At 41.5% G+C, this 17,483-nt stretch overlaps 1 protein-coding gene across 1 annotated transcript in view; it reads right to left on the reverse strand.

Moving 5' to 3' along the window:
• Positions 1 to 915: 915 nt before the first annotated feature.
• Positions 916 to 17,483, reverse strand: part of rtn4r (reticulon 4 receptor) — a 19,118-nt gene continuing 2,550 nt past the window's right edge. Inside the window, exon 2 of the mRNA XM_080466744.1 lies at positions 916 to 2,991. Coding sequence (XP_080322870.1) covers positions 1,610 to 2,991 — 1,382 coding nt within the window. The 3' untranslated portion in view covers positions 916 to 1,609. The remainder of the gene's footprint in view (positions 2,992 to 17,483) is intronic.

The following is a 17,483-nucleotide window of genomic DNA, read 5'->3' on the forward strand; positions in this document are numbered from 1 at the left end:
CTTCGGAAAATGACTCCAGACTTCCAAGTTGTCATGAATAGAGATCAAACCGAGGATGGTATATTTCCAATTAAACCTCTATTTTTCTGTGATTCTTGATAGTTGAAAGAAAGTTGAAAAAGAGGGTCACAATATGTCTAAAGGTGAGATGAAAAAGTTCACAGTCTCTTCCAGGCTCAAGGAAAATCTGATGTTTGTGTTTCTGGACAAATCTTATAATTTTTTTTTTTATAATTTTTTTTTTATTTTTATTTATTTATTTATTTTTTTCTGGACAAATTAAAAAAAAATAAAAAATACCCATTGCTGTCCCAAAAAGGAAGCATACCATGAACATTGGACGGAGCGTCGTTCATCTGTTAATGAAGAAGGAGAATCACTGGAGTTCCAATATGGTCCAGGAGACATGATTGAGCTGCTGTTATTACCAAAACTCATACGCATGTGGCAAATTCAAATACATTTAGCTTCTCATTTAGAACCATTTTGCAGACACGAACTTGGGAAAAAAAAAAAAAAAACTCCTTTAATGTAGCTCTTCTGCACCTCATTAAAACAGCAACCCAGCCGAATGATTCTTCACGAGCAGCAATATTAAGTGCAGGAATTTAATTTTTTTTTCTCTCTCCAGGTTTTTCAACATGTAATGGCAGAAACGGAAAAAGGTTTTATTCATTAATATTCTTTTTTTCGGTGACAGCTAAGTAAAGAAGATGAGTCATAAAAGTGCAAAATGGCCATTAAAATGTCACATGAAACAAAAAGTTATCCAAATGTAAAAGCTGAAATGTTAATTCTCCAAATAAATTAATAAAATGGACAAACTATATGAATTCTTACATGAAAAAAGCTGAAGTCCATGTGTTTTGCCACTTCTGGGGGAAAATATCACTCAATTTGAAACAAGGTCTATGAAATAAGAACTTTTATTCATAATATATTCATACTTGTACACAAGTAAAATAAAATGCATATCTATGGTTCCATCGCAATCTCCATTAAAAAACTGACAGCATTTCTTTTTTGGTAAATGCTACCCATAAATCCTTTCTTTCATGAAAATAGAACTAAAATCAGGGGAGGGAAAACATTTGATTTTGAAAACATAAAAAAAAGAAAAAAAAATTACCCAACAAATGCATGATTCTGAATAAATAACAGGGGGTAGGAGATCATTTATCTTCATTAAACAGACCAAACATTCTTTGTGTGCTTGCTTTCTCTGATTTCCTATTTCATTTTTTGTTGTCTTTTTTTTTTTTTTTTTTTTCCCCTCCGGTGGTCTGTCTTAGCAGTAAAAGCTTTTTGAGAAGGAAAAGAGAGGAGTCTCCAAAGTGTAGCTTAGACACGGTACAGTTGAGTACATAGAGAACAAACAATTTTGGGCACCAATTCATTATTTACATTAGATCTGTAGTGTTCTGTAAAGGCATCCATTTTGTTAAATGTACTCTAACCTCTTCATTATTTGTCCTCATCGGGCAACATCGGGTCCACGTCACTCCTCACTTTTCAGTCACTGCCTGTTGTAGATGTCACTGCATCTTCTGTATCATTGTCATGAGCATCAACATTCTTGAGTCCTTTGTTCACAATAAGATCAGAAGTCCTAAGACATGGCTAGAGATATCCAGGTCACGGGAATGAAGAGAAAGCGCAACACTTCCAAAGAAGAACCCCGGCCTTTGATGCAGTGGGCGTCTGATTTGGGCTTTTTAGAACACTTCTTTTTCTTTTTGTTTGACGCTGTAGATGACTCCATATTGTCTATAAGGTCCGGGTTTAGGTTTTCCAGAGAATTGCCCAGGGTGTTGGACAAGGTTCCAAGCGGTCCGTCGTTCTGCTTGTGCTGAGTCTCATTTTTTGTTCTTTCCTGCTCTTTATATTTAGTCTTGGCTATGTTCTCCTTTTCCTTCAGGGGATTGTTAGTAATTTGGTGGCTTTTTCCAGACAGAATAGAGGACTTATCATTATCTCCAAGGCAGCACCTGGGGACGGTGTCCCCAAGGGGACTTTCGGTTGAAGGGAATTTCCCAGGCTGTCCCTTGGAGCTGAAGAGACTGGTTTGGATTTGAGGTGTTTCCACACATCCCTCCAAGTCTTCACTTTTCAGTCGTTTCAGGTCTTTCCCGGCCAAGAACTCAGGAACGTAGCACTCCAACTCAGAGCTGGAGCCTTTGAAACGTTTAAACCAGTCCCATAAGGTCCTCGCCCGGCAGTCACAGATCCACTGGTTCCCATTCAAACGCAGATACTGTAGAGAAGCCAGAGGGTCCATGGTCTCTCCTGTCAAGATGGTGAGATTGTTGAAGAACAAGAATAAGGATTTCAGCTTACCAAGATCAGTAAAAGCTCTAGGCTGGACAAAGATAACCCGGTTCTGGTGTAGCAGCAGCCGATCCAGATTGATTAAGCCCCGAAACATGTTGTCCGTTACTATTTTGATCTTGTTATTGTGTAGGTAAAGATAAGTGAGGTTGGCCAGGTCCAGGAAAGTCTCATCATGGAGGGTCAGAATGTTGTTGTCCTGCAGGTAGAGGTACTGTAGGGAGAACATTCCTCGGAAAACCTTGACAGGGAGCTCTGACAGGCCACACCTGTGCAGATGGAGGGTGTGCAGCTTGGTTAAGCCCTGAAAAGCTGTTGGGCTGATGATGCGGAGGTTGCTGTTGTCCCCAATGTCCAGCTCCTCAAGTTTTTCCAAACCGGAAAAGGCCCTGGCATCGATGTGGCTGATGTTGTTGGAGTACAGCCAGAGAACGGTAAGATTGTGGCAAGAACTGAAGCTGGTGGACTGCACCACCGTCAGCTTGTTGCTCTGGAGGAATATCCGTTGGCTCCGCACGGGGATCTCAGTGGGGATGGAAAACAGTCCTTGTTGTTGGCAGGCCACAGTGGGCCTGGGCTCACTGTAGCACACACACTTGGCAGGGCAGCTGTCAGTTTGAGGCACAAGGTTCAGCCACATCACCAGGAAAAGGAGTCGCCCCCCTATGGAGAGACAGAAGAAAAACAAAAACAAAAGATCAGTAAGTAATAAATGTGGAAGTAGATGGCTCGAGGTCGGGTCAAGTGCATGCTCTCCTGAAATAATCGTAGATTTTAATCCAATAGCAAATCAATCTGATATGTAGCTCCAAAATAGACTACGACAAAAGACTGGATCCTCATTTTAACAGAGCGACATATTACCTGGTAAAATAATTATTGCATATAAGCAGGATATTGAAGTATTTGTGCATTTATGAGTACCTTGTAAGGTATGTAATAAAGTGCAATAATTTAAATTGGAATAGTATAAACTACATTTCTACTTGAATATAGTCAGGTGTATTATTTTCACTAGAAATTCCAAATTTATCACTACGTTTGTTTAATAAACTAATTGTATTTGTGGACTCTTTTGGATAAATCTTGTTAAAAGTAGATATTTAATACCGATAAAATGAATCAAAAGCCTGCTGTTAACTTAAAGCTTTAGTTTTACTTGTCTTTGACTACAATTTCACCGACGTAACAATAGTTGTACTGAGTACAAACTTTCAAAACTTTCTCCTCCTACGTCATGATTGAACCTGAGATAATGTGACTGTGAGGACAAACTTAGAAATCGTGTGAGGTGGTCCCAATATGGAATTAGTTTGCTTCAAAGCTTTTTACTTTGACATTTAGTCTGACAGACGGCGATAACTTAAGATACCAAAGCAGGGAAATTAATGCCTAAGGCCAATGTGGAAGGAGGGCTAAAGTGACCTGGCTGGCTGGGCCCCTGAGCAGCCGCGACTGGAGCTTTTTAAGTGCAGCATGAGGATGAGATATAGACGGGGTGTGGTAGCACTCAGAACAAGGCTCGTTAAGATTCTTGTTTGCCCCGAAGGCATCCATGTTTAAAAATAAGGCATATCCTCCATTTGCTCGCATGAATTATTTCTGTTTGTCCTCTGCTGCGGTTCAGATAAGCTCCATGCACACGATGGTCACGACTGAAAATGGTGCCGGAGTCACTGTATGTATGACTTGTTACAGGTGTTCAATCTCGAGCTTGTGTGCCTGTTTCACATGCATCCCTCGTTCAGAGGTGAAGGTGTCAATGCGTCACGAGCATGTCCGCTACCGTCACACGGCGGCGGGCATTCCACTGAATCTCTGCAGCTCCGGTTCTTACTGAGGAGTTCCAATCTCTGCTTGCATGCACATGTGAGGAATCCCAGGCTTGCGGGAGTGAAAGGTAGTGGAGGTCTGGAAAAATGTATGAGGACCCCCCCCCCAACCCATATCCCCACATCCTTTCTCACCCTCCCTCTTCTCATTCCCCTGCAATGTGTTGTGGTGCAGCTCATCTCTGGACCTTGTTAAACGGAGCTCTGGTGTGGCCTGACAGCAGCCCTCTGCTGCACTTTCCCTCCAATCTCCCTGCTCAGCCGTCAGACTGCCACCGGAAAGCTGTCAAGACTTTCCACTCTTTCTGCATCGCAGCACTTTTCCCTCAGCACTGCCTAACAATAGCAATATTTTATCGCACAGCACGCTCCGTGTATCTCCTCCACCGTCTTCTTTCCCTTTTTTCACCCCCCCCCCCTTTCTCTGCTGTCTATTCATTAACAGGCTATTTCCTCCCACGCACACGGTGTCAAAGCCCGCTTTCTTCAGCTCTCGGCATAATATGTCTTGTCTTTGTTAGCATCTGTTGAATGACAGCGTAAGCCTCACAATGTCATAAACTCCATGCCAATAATTTTTTTTTTGGTGTGTGTGTGCTCTCGAACAGCATCTGCATCACGCTGAAGACATTACCATATGTTACACGAATAAATCTCACAGTCGAGCCGTCGCTCAATTATCCCATTCGTTCAGATTCAAATTTCACCTCGGCATAACCCCTCACCTTTCACTTCACAGGCTGCATATGGACCGATTGTGTTCACACCATTGACTGGTCAACACTTGTCATCCTCTTAGCTTTCTTGCATGGAATTCAGAAAAAAAAAAAAAAGATTTTATAGCAAGGAAGTGATGTTCATCATTTTTTCATGACAGTTCTTGAGCTGATTCGAACAAACACAACAAGGTCACAAAAAAGAAAAGGGAAAAAAGATCCCTTATCGCCGTTTGCCAGCATCGGTTTCAACACTTAATCTTCTCCTATCTCCTTGTGTCAACACGTGGCTCAAAGCCTCTTTTTAGACCCTGCTAGTGGCCTCTTTTTGGAGAGCTGCATCAGCGTGCAATAACAATCTTAACTCCATCTAAGAGGAGACAAGCTTCTTTGTTTTCTCCTAAGTGACGCTTCTAGTCCCTTTAGCTTTGAATGAGGTACATCAATTTGTCTCCTCCCTCTCCTCCAAGACAAGAATCCTTATTGATGACCAAATTCGGACACGAGATGCCGGGTTCAGAAATTACAGGGGACCAGCATATATTAATAACAGTCTTTTTGTTTGACTAATCAAAATACATTTGTCAGAATTATATAAAAAAGGCTGAGAAAATGTGAATGCTATTCTCTCAGAGCCGGATCTTATGCCCGAAGCGCTGTATGATACTGTATCTAGTCAAAGCCTGACACTATTTTCCCATCCAGCGTCCATGCTGGTTTAACAGTGAGTGTACTTGCATGCACCTTTGCACTGATAGGTGCACTGAGGTGTGGTCTGGTGCTCTGGTAACACTCCGCTATCATAAGGTGGCAGAAGGCAGCCGCTCTATCGACCCATTAAAACTGGTCTCTGCAACATTCTCATGTTATTTCGGGGGTCACAGATTACAGTGGGCTCGAAGAGGCGTAGCTGACACACTGGCTGACGCACACAACAGTCCCACAAAAAAAAAGAAAGATAGGGAACTACAGGTGCATGAACAGCAAGGATCTATACGTGCATCTTTGAAGCTGAAGAGGGCGAAGTTGGTCCAATAAAGACAGGATCACTCAGGATGGAGTGGAAAACACACACAGACAGTTTATAAGTTACATAACTGTTCCTCTCAGATGATTAAGTCCATACGACTAAAACAATAGTACTTTGTTGAGGTTTCGTCGCTGCGCTCTTTCCATACTTTCCAATATAAAGCGGTATAGTTATCCTACTGTACACCTACTTGACTTGAAAGACTGAATCTTCGTTCATATTACGGTCGTTTCTGAAGAGGTCATTTGTCAAGAGTATCTTTGTGTCCTGTGAACAAAAGATGTTCTTTCTGCTACTTTTCAAATAATTGTCGTCAAAATTCATCGAGGTTCAAAGATGCATATGGCTCTGTCAGAGAACATAAAAGACGCTCTGGGATTCCTAAAGCTCTGTGATCGTTTAATATCGTATTTGAAATCGTTCTGAACCACACGTTTAAGTGTCTTCAGAGACCAATGAGTTCCAGGTGAGGCCTTAACGTTCCAGACTAAATAAAGTTCTAAATTATTTTCAAGTGTAGTGAATATCAGACTTTGTAGCATTGAATCTACTGAAAGAATTGACTGCAATGTCTGCATAGGTAAATGAAAACCTCTATGTGCTCAGCACTGCTGCCAAACGTGAGGTAAATGTTGCTTTTGATGTGGCAACATCATATTATCAACAATAACTATTTTATTTTTGCAGTTTAATAGCTCAACACTGATATGGTGGAATGGTTCACTGTAAGGGGAGGGCCAGCTTAGAGCTGCCACACTTTGTCTCTGGTTGGACCACATTTTGGAAAAGGTATTGATTTTGATGATAAAGCAACGCATCATGAAGAAATTACATTTCTAGCAGGGTTTTTTTTTTTCTAGTCACATAATTATAATAACAGATGAGTCCTCGCCTCACTTGCCAACGCTGATTTATGCACCCAAATGTTGTTTTCTCTTGAGGTTTAGCTTTTTATCTGGGGTGTCAAACAGCCCAATTTTATCTGGAGTGGTACGGAACAGTAGTATACTGCCACAATACTGTTGTGTCCTCTACTCTAGAGAAAAAAAAATTAATCTTTGAAATATTTTAAATATGCTTGGTGATTTGGTTGCCAGATTGGAGGCTCTTGAGGGCCGGTTTTGGCCCACTTGAATTATGTTTAACACTCCTGCTTTAGAGACTTATAATGGCTCTTCTTGTGTCATTCATCTAAATTCTATTGTGATTGTAATATTTGTGGCATAACCTGTTCTTCATGCCTGGACAATGAATGTATAGAACTCAATTCAACGTTTCAGGTGAGTGGGTCAGAAGTAAAAAGAACATGCAGCTAAAAGCCCGTAAGTACTGTTGATAAATATTCGTAGGAAAAAAGTCCCAAAACTCTAGTGTCCTGCTCTGGTAGTCACCAAGGTCACCGCATTCAAATGCAAAAACATCAGTCGTCCAGCAGAGTGGTACGAGTGGGCGAAGACGGCCTTGTTTACTTATTGTATGAGAGCATCACTCAGCCAGGCTCATTTGCATACGTCCCTGTTATGATTGGAACTGCAAACAAACTCTCGGTGCTGCTTTGTCTTATTGAGAAAACGCAACATGCATTTAAAGGTTTTCAGGGAGCGCGATGAACACGGAGGCGACGTCGGGACAACACATTCAGACGGGCCTCCGATTCATCACGCCGGCTTTACTCTGAAGGGGCTGGGGATTGGGCAGGGACAGCTAACATGACAGTCTCATCCCCTTGGAACTGAGTGGAAGTGATGTCTCTGTCAGAGATGAATCGCAGTCATCCTCCACAGGGACCTCCTGGCCTCCTTCTCAAATTATACATTATTGTGTTGCTCAGAGGCAGGTTGGCATTTAATATAGTCATGATTCCTCCCCGTAAGGTCATGCAACTTGTGCAAACTTATCCATGCATATATAAACTGTGCTTATATCTCGTTGAAATGAATAAGTCACAGAGGCTGTATACGATATGACAAGTTGCATGAATACATCCATAAATGACTTCCCGAGCTCAGAGTAATGAAGAGCTGTAATGACTGGATGGAAAGTCATAAAGTCAGAACCACAGATTTGGTCTGAGAAAACTAACACAAAGCAATAAAAAGTAACAGTCAGATACTGAGACAATACGTTTAGCACGTGTCATTTTGTATCTCATTCTGAAGTGAAGTGAGTATGCTCCAGTTTTCATGGAGAACATTTTAGATATGTGAAGACACAAGTACATATCACAATTGTTGAATGGTTGAATTGATCTTTTCTATCAATACAGTGTGATTGTTGGGAGTGTGTATTCAAAAAGCACTTTTGAAAGACACAATAAAAGCTTTTACAAATGTTATATTAAAAAGCCACGAATGTTCAGCATTTTTCCAGTTCAGAGCTGCAGTATTTTGTAGGCTTACTTTTTTTAATGTTTCTTTATCTCTCTCTCTCTCTCTCTACTTCCTGAGAAAAGTTTTTTCCGACGACCACTATTATTAACCATGTTTAGAAATATGCTTTAGTTCAGGCGCTGCATTAAGCTCAATGTCACTGAGCGGGCGGGACTTGTAAAAATGTGCCAATAACCTTTAAATATAACATTTAAAATGTTTCTTTGTTGGTGGGTATATGTGGTGTTGTGTATACGTGGTGAACACGTCTATATTTTCACAAAACCAAACCACGGGGCTACAGGAAAGTATTACAATCCAACAGAAAACCTATCTGAATGATATCTTCAGGTGCAAAATACAGTTTCAAATATATCCATGTCTTTAGAACCTATTTAGGGTTTAATCACCTTTCAAGGATTTTCTCATTCATCTAATTGAGCTGTCACCTCATTCATAGTAACTGATGAGATATGTTCTTGATTTGAGTGAAACCCTCCTTTTCTGACCAAATTTTTTTTTTTTAAATGTTATTCCTCGACTCTCTCCAGAGTTTTTGATAAAGTATTACTTCTGGGGAAAAAAAGTGAGAATTACAGAGTAGCCTAAAGTCATAGTGCCACGGCAGACCTGGAAAATATTCAATTTACATTTTCTTTGAACCTTTTTTTCCTCCATAAGCCTGTGAAAAGTTGTATTATGTAGAGGAAATGGTCTTCACTTTCAGGAGTGTCAATCAGCTGCAGAGGGACTGCCTGGCGGGGAATATTTATATGGAAGAGGTTAAGATCAGGAGGGCGCGTTGACCTTTCTATTGGTTCTGTATTTACCTTGTCATTGAGGGAGCAGCTCTTCAAAAGAGCCACTTTCCTTCCTTTACTTGATTCCCAATGCAATTAACCTCATTCCCAAGTCGAGTCACATATTTTTCAACTTCTACATTTGACTACTTTTTGACCTCCGTTACATTCTCTGCTTGTAATGAGGGCGGCGACATTTACCATTGACAAAAATAACATGTTGACTTATTAATTGAAAGCCCTGTATTTCTGGGTCTCCTATTTCATTTCCAACACACTCCTCAGAAGAGGCGGTCCCACCCACAAGATACAAGCGCACAAAGACAGATTTGTGCGCCGGCCCTTCCAACATTGATGAACCAGATGCTAAGATCTTAAATAAAGATGCACACACCAGATCAAACAGGTTATTTAGGACATGACGGACTCGAGAGCTGAGCCGGAGTCCCTCAACCAAACGTGGAAGCGCTGCATTTGCGGCGGCTTCGACGACACAATTAGAAGACGAGCGGAGGGGGACAGATGAGGTCCTGTTTGACACACATCTGACACAGCACTCGCCCGAGCAGATGGCTCATGAATAACTGAGGGAACCGGAGGTCTGCGGGCAGGAGGAAGAAAAAAAACAGAGCCAGGCGACCATGTGTGTATGTAAACAAAAGGAGGAGGTGGAGGGAGAGTAGATTTCCATGCACAGGAGGATATGGACAGTTCCTTCTATCCAGCACATGCAAAAAAGGATCGACAAGCAACGCAACACAGGGAATAGTTGTGGCTCAGCGTAACGGCGGTAGGCGGATAGGTAGTTATGTCACGCTACTGAGAAGTGACAGCGGTAACAATAGGCAGCGGGGCAGGCAAAACCCTGACAGCGAGAGAATGAGCTCGCAATCAGAGGGCTGTCGGATCGAATCCCCGTTCGACTGGCGAGCAATTGGAAGGGAAAGTAGAAGCGGAGAGTTCTCTTTTTCAACAACTGGCATCAGATTCCCATCGACCTCGCCATGATGTACTGACCTCCCCGGCTGCTCAAAGTGTCGCTCAGCGGGGTATCACTCAACATTAGACATTTGAAAACCGTGTGTGTGTGTGTGTGGCCTATAAGGCTCCTTTACACGTCAACGTTTAAGTGAAAACGCAACTTTTTGAAAATGCTCTTTCGTGCCACCTCATGTAATAATGGTGCGTTACATAACAATGTAATACATCTTCACCTCATTTTGTAATAACTCCACATTTTTAATTATCCAACGTATTTTGCAATAAAAGTCTTGTATGCATTTTCTAATAATACGTTATATATTGCAACAGTTGGTACAAAATGTGGGTGTTGAACTTTTCTATAACAAAATGTAATAATTTGCTGCATTATCTAATAAATCATTGAAATTACAAATAACCTCAATGATTTCGAAGCATCCTATTTTTTATTTTCTTTTTATAAATTCTAATTAAGCTGGAATGCTAAATGATGTTCTGATTGAGACACCATTATCTGGAGTATCTGTAGAATTTTGTTCTCTGTAAGCATGTGCGTGTGGTTTAAAGCAAAATCAAACAAAAGCGTGAAATCCTAGAGATAGTTTCTTTAAGTAAATGTTGTAAACTAATAGGACTGTAGTATTATATAGTGGGCCCATTTTTAAAAGTGGACTTAGGCTAAATATATGGTGCTGGATCCAGAAAGGTTGGGATGTTGCCCATCCATTCAGAAGTCTTTGTCTATCTCACAGTGTGGTGGAGATCCCAGCTGACAATGGAGGAGAGGCAGATTATATACTGGACAGGTTGTCAGTCCATCACAGGGCAAACACAGAGGCAATAACTTAATTCACCAGTAAGGCCAATTAAAATAGATTAAATCCTATCATATGCATGTATTAGAAATGTCTGGAATCCCCACAGAAAAACATGCAACGGGTGAACATGAAAGCTAATTTCCTTTATTCTCATCATTTTTTTAAAAGAAATCATGGTTGTGAGTAATCTACAGAGGGAAGGTAACATTTATTTTAAAACAAGAAGTTTGGAAAATGCAGTAGTGAGGAGGTTCAGGCTGCAGGTGGACAAATTAAGAAACTGAACTCTCTCACCATGCAGCTCTATTATATGCACATTGCGCTTGGGCGTGATCTCTTCTAAAATAAGAAAGGCCCTTTCTTGAAAGAGACGTCACCAGGATGGGAACATATGCCGTTTCAAACCTTGTAAATATTGCCCGGCATTAATGAAGCCTTCACAGATGTGCGGATCACTCGAGCCATCTGCAGCGACGCACGCCCACACCGACACAGATGCTGGTTCTGGAGCTGTGAACTTGTAAGGCGCCGAATAGTTCCTCTCCTCCATCGCCCGGTGGACACGGCATTTCAAGCATAGATTCATCCCACAACTGGAGGCTTTTCTTCGCTGTATCAGCCCATCGCAAAGAAGGTCAGGTTGAATGAGTCACTTCAAGATTTGCACTGTTGCCTCTTTTTCAACTACAGCTAGGTACATTGTTCTGCACAAATTTAGCACTGTAGTGACAAAGCTCTTGCAGACTTGTAAAACCTATTATTCAACACCACCTGCTGCACTCCTTATACCAATTAAATAGTCCAAAGCCTGGATACGGCAACTTGGCTGCACACTGGTAGCACGGCTACGTTTATCAGAGCATTTAGCCATTGAAAAGTCAATGCCTTTTCTTGTAAGTTAGAATAGAATAGAATCATTATTGTTCCAGACACAATGTGTTTAGCGGCTGTAGATGGCAATGCAAAATGAATAAAACAAAAGTAAGATAAAAAAAAATAAAAAAATCAATAGTGCAAATCACATTTATGAGATGGGGATTATTGCACATCAGTTCTTCTGTGGTGTGTGTGTGTGTGTGTGTGTGTGTGTGTGTGTGTGTGTGTGTGTGTGTGTGTGTGTGTGTGTGTGTGTGTGTGGGGGGGGGGGTTCTGGCTTGGGGGCAGAAGCTGTATTTTAGTCTATTTGTTGAGCTTGTATCTCCTTTCAGAAGTCAGCAGAGAGAACAGATAATGTCCAGGCTGGGTGGAGTCCTTCAGAGTTTAGCTGACCTTCTTGTGTTGCATCACTGATAACTGGAATAGACTTAGGTATGCTTTTAAATGCCACAAAAGTGGATTAATTGCAGTGTGGCATAGTGTCACTGGATTATGGGGGCAAATAAAAAAAAAAGGCACATTCCCCACGACAGTATTGTGAAGATGGCAGCCGACCAAGCAGAAAAAAACTCACTGTGAAATGTTGCGGGGAATGGCGCAGAGAGTCGACTCAACCCGTGAGGTTTCTGCAGAATGGCTCCAATCCAGTTTCATGCCCGCCTCCACATGTCACAGACATGGGCAATTTCCACATGTGAAGCCATGTAAAATGCATAATTCAAGTAATGTAAGCTGAAAATAATGCCAGCGTCTCCCGAGCATGTGGGGGTGTCCGGATGCACTCCTCCGAGCCACCAGAAGACCGAAAATTCGGAGTGTCCTACTTTGGGCTTTAGTGCCGCGCGGGCTGCCAGTAGTGCAACCAAGTGGGTTTTTTTTTTAGCTTAACAGAGTGTATAAGGCTTTATCTTATCTACACATGGCTGGAAAGGAAATAAATGAGGGGAGCTGCTACAGTACATGCCCTGTGTGTCCAGAAGTTGCTTAGCTCTCAGGCAGACTTCAGCACAGGTGTTAACAATTTAGGAGGCAGCTTTTTTCAGGGGAGAGAAATCAGAGTGTGTCATGCAGTACTTAAACAGCTTTTCATGAATATCTGGCCAGAAAAGAAATACACAGCGATGAGGATTTGAGGATATAACGTCCATGTATCCCAACCAGGTGCTTTGACTAATTCTAAGCCGTGAGCGCTTTTGACAAATTAATTAGGAAGGTGGTTTAATTTAAATTTCATTGTCTGACACACTGGGAATATGCATAGTTCAGCTACCATTACTTTTGGATTGTGAATTTAGGTAGAGCATATTGTGACATCACAAGAAAACACCATTGGGCTTTGAAAATTCAGCATATCAGTTCACGTTTCACATATTGCGATTGAGAACGTCCAAAATTTACAAACCTGTCATTTTAAATAGCTGCGTCAAATACAACAATGCAGACAGTTTTTGAATTATATATACGGTTAATATATATTGAATTGCCAATGTTTTTTTTTCAGATTTTAACTTTATAACTGAAACTTTATCGTCATGACATCTCCATACAATTAAATTTTTTATCTATGAAATGATGTCATTCCTGTTGCTCGCACACATCCAGCTGATTGTTTAAGAAAAAAATTAAAATATCATAGAATCAGTTTTAGATCTGAACATATGCGATTGAGAGTGGCTTTTTGTGTCAGTATTTGGCTTCACTGTAATGTTTTTTATGGTAATCTATTAACATTTCTTTTAATATTACTTAATTGATTTTATTCTGCAATATTGATAACCCTCAAAAGTTCCACCTTAGGAGCCGTTTTCAAAAACTTGTGTTTTCAGTCGCTCCGAGCGCCATTGTCATATGACCAACCAAAAAGTGTTTTTTTTTCCACTTGACAACATTGTCATGTAAACAGAACCTCGGCTAACTCAATGAAAGATGATTGTCCTGTCATTGACTAAGAAAGAAAGATTACTCTACTACCATAACCAGGTAGGATAACTTCATTGTCTAACTCTAACTCCACTGCAGACTTTCCCGAGTTTTGCCACTAAAATTTGCAAAATGCTCTTTGTTGTCAAAACAAAAGTCCTACTTTGGTGGGGATAAGTGGTGTGGACAGACCCCGAGGCTTTATTCCATAAATATTTCTTTACGTTTCGCTATTTCTGCCCCCCCATGCTGAGATAAATGGGTTTATTAAAGCCCGTTGTTTGCAGATATTTGTGCCACGGGCATTAATAAGAGGTGTTGATTCCCACAGAATGGTGGTTGAATTTCACTTACATTTCAGTACATTTTGGAATAACACGATTCACCGCTCCCGATGAGTGAGTCACGGCCCTTCGTGCAGTTTGAGGGGCTTTTGTGTCAACAACTCGATAATGGTGAAGGATTGCAAGCCCTCACTGCTAATGCATTGGCATGAAAGCAAATGAAGCCTAATGAATCACAGCTGTATTATTCAGAAAGGATAACGGCCCGGGTAAATATTAGATGAAAGCCTCGGATAATGTTAACACCTCCTCATGTTAAGTGTCAGCTGGAGAGGGAGACAGCGGTGACAGCACCCACAGACAGCCCTGTGTTTTTTTTTTTGACGCACGGGAAGATGTGAAAACACACTGAGGTGGTCTGAATGGAGAACATGCTCTAATGACGGGGTACACAGTTTCATGCTGGTTTGATGTCATTGTAGCCTGTCTTTGCTGTAGGCATTGTGGAGCTCTCAAAGAATACTATATTCGGTTTCCCAGGCCTCTGGAAGGAGAGTGGGTGCAAACATTATCCACTCCACATCTTTCTGACAGCTTCATTACAACAAAATTCCCGTGTTTGGCAGCAGCTTCTCTCATGCTGGCACTCCGTACGCTTGTCGAGGAGAAACTAGCTCTGGATGAAGTGTTTGTGTGAGTTACAATCGGGGGGTGGGGGGATTGTGGGGGGGGGAATCAAACAAGCACTTAATCTTTGACCAGTCTACACAAAAACCAAAGTCATTCTGTAAGTAATCCATTCAGTGGTTTTGGAGAATTGCTTCGCGGGAAAGAAAAGCTGTAGGGGGAAACCAAAAAAGGATTTCTTCAATTGCTCGCACCTCTTCCTGCCTTCGTTCTTGACACGAGTGCCAAAACCAAGTCTCCACGCCACACATAGAAAGAACCACATGTGCACGCATTAGTCACTCCAAGGTTGTGCGTAGGTGAATGTCCTGCACGGCACAGAGCAGCGCTTTTTAGTAGGCAGATCTCTCATTCATCCTGCACATGCGATGAATGACAAGCGCATTTGCACAGCCTCGGGGTGAGCAGTGGCGAGAGCACCCTTCACAAGACAAACCATTATTGACAACCTTTTTACTGCCATGATGTGTCATCTCACCGTCCTCGGTCTTCTCCACTTTTGCAGTGTCGCACTCTGGCCCGATTGGCCAGCTTACGATGCAGACCGGCTGCAAAATGTGTCACCTGCCATCACCACAGCGTGAGGACGACTGCCCAAACCGAGACAGACGTCAACCAGCCAGTGTGTCTTCACACTGCAAACGTTTCTGAACTCGTCACTGAAGGAGACTACAGAGTAACGTACTCCACGTGTCAGGACTTTAAAAACACTCATAAATGAGACCAGACGATGCATAAGCTGCTTTTCTTGTGATGCTCTCACAGAAGACGATCATTCATTCTTTCACCTCTACGTAACGCTTGGCGTGTTTTCAAGAAAACAAAACAAAAAAACAAAGTATTATTTTGTTTTTACGGTCTGCAACTTTCCCTTTTTTCTCAGTCTCGTTGCTCTCATCAACAATGTTTTCACCCTCAGCAGGCAGCGGAGGGAATATAGTGGAGCACTGAGCAGCTAAAGAAGCCAGATCGGTCCCTTTGGAGTTTGTCTGTGGAAAACACAGAAATAAAAGAAATGTGATAACTGGAAGCCCAATTCCCATCATGCAATATCCAGATAGCCAGACACACTACTTACAAGTACACAAACGACTGGTAATGAAACTGATAGGTTTTAATGAATGAAAAAAAAGATTAATTACACACTAAATCCAATTCCTCCGCAATAGTTCATTTGTGCAAGTCGTCCTGCAGAATTTTGCAAATTGCTGACGGGCCAACTGTTTGAATTGAACGCAAGATAAAATGCAATATAGCATGAGACAGTGCTGAGCTTTCCACTTTTTGTTGTCTTTTTACCAGATGTAACCTGTTTTACTAAGCTTTTTGCAGAAGACTTAACACTGCATTGGTCTGACTTGTGATCCAACCTGGCTGGTCTATAATAAATCTGAGGTTCAGTTTACACGACAACATTTTAAGTGAAAACCTCTAATTTTTGCCATTTTTGTTTCAGACATTTTGTTTACACTGTAATGTTTTGAAACATGGGGAACGATGTAGTTGCCAGGTCACCAGTTGGCGCTGTTGGTCGTTTTCTGGAATCAGACCACACACACATGCCTACAGAGAACAATGCACTGTAAACATTAACAATGGCCAGTATGCAGACATTTGTATGGACAGACAACAGAGTTGGATTGCCATTATGGTGACTATCAATTCTAAAACTATCAAGTCTCAGGAGGATATGGACTGGGAGTCATGAGACTGGAGACAAACATTGTTGTCGAAAAAAAGTTGGGTTTTCCACCGTTTCCATGGAGTCAGAGTTTTTTCAAAAAGATTTCTGCCATATCCACGGGGACGGGATCGGAGTTGGAGCATTTTTGAAAAGTTCCACCTCGGGAGCCGTTTTCACAAAATGACATTTTTCAGTGGGTCTGAGCACCGTCGTCGTGTCAATGGGACACCTAAGTTGGTCTCTTTGTGACCGAGCATTAGTAGTCCACTTTTAAAGTGCTCGGTTCGATTAAACAAAAGTGCTCAAATAACAAAAGATTCTCAGCAATATGTTCTATGTCTAATTTGTACCTTTTTAAGTTTTAATGTTAAATTGTTACATTCCTATTTCTATGAATGTTTAGTCTCAGCATTTATACAACATGTTGTAGAGAAAATTGAAATATATGTGCCCTTGCCAGATAATTCAAACAGGATATAATAACAGGTGATTTTTTTTCTCTTTTGTAAATCAGTGCTCGGAGGAAATTAAAGAAAAAAGACTGAATAAAGAGCCGACTCGTCCACAAAGTCATTTAGTGCAGACAAGGTACATAATGACATAGCTTGCCATGACAAGACATATCATCGAGCTGCACAGTGCTCATCAAGCTGTTATCTGTGATACTTGCCACAAAGCAGTTGAGCTATGTTGTGACATGTGGGAGAGTATTCATTCGGAGGAGATGAAAAGGGAATTACGTGGGATATACGGCCCGTGTCTTCTAAAAGACGGGGGCGTTTTAATGACGTGTGAATGACAGAGAGTGGCTGGATTGCCACCCAAGAAAAGGAAAAATCAATGAGTTCTCAAGAGGAAGAAGATGAATGAGACAGATAACTGGGATGAGCTGGGCAAGTGAGGCCCAGTTTGCAGTATGCACTGACTGACTGCTGTCTGTCTGTGTTTTTTTGTTTTTTTAAAGGGTCTGTTCCACCCCACATCAGGACGTCTCACAGGTTTAATCTCTCAGCTCACATTTACGGCAGATTTAATTATTCCATATCACACAACTCGTATGCATGCCATCTCATATGGTCGCTATTAGATAGCCATTATGACAAACAATGATGGTTTAATTCCTGCTGAGCCCCCAGTTTGCATGACTCATCAGATACA

This window comes from Lipophrys pholis (assembly GCF_963383615.2).
Source record: "Lipophrys pholis genome assembly, chromosome: 7".
NCBI classification, from domain to species: domain Eukaryota; kingdom Metazoa; phylum Chordata; class Actinopteri; order Blenniiformes; family Blenniidae; genus Lipophrys; species Lipophrys pholis.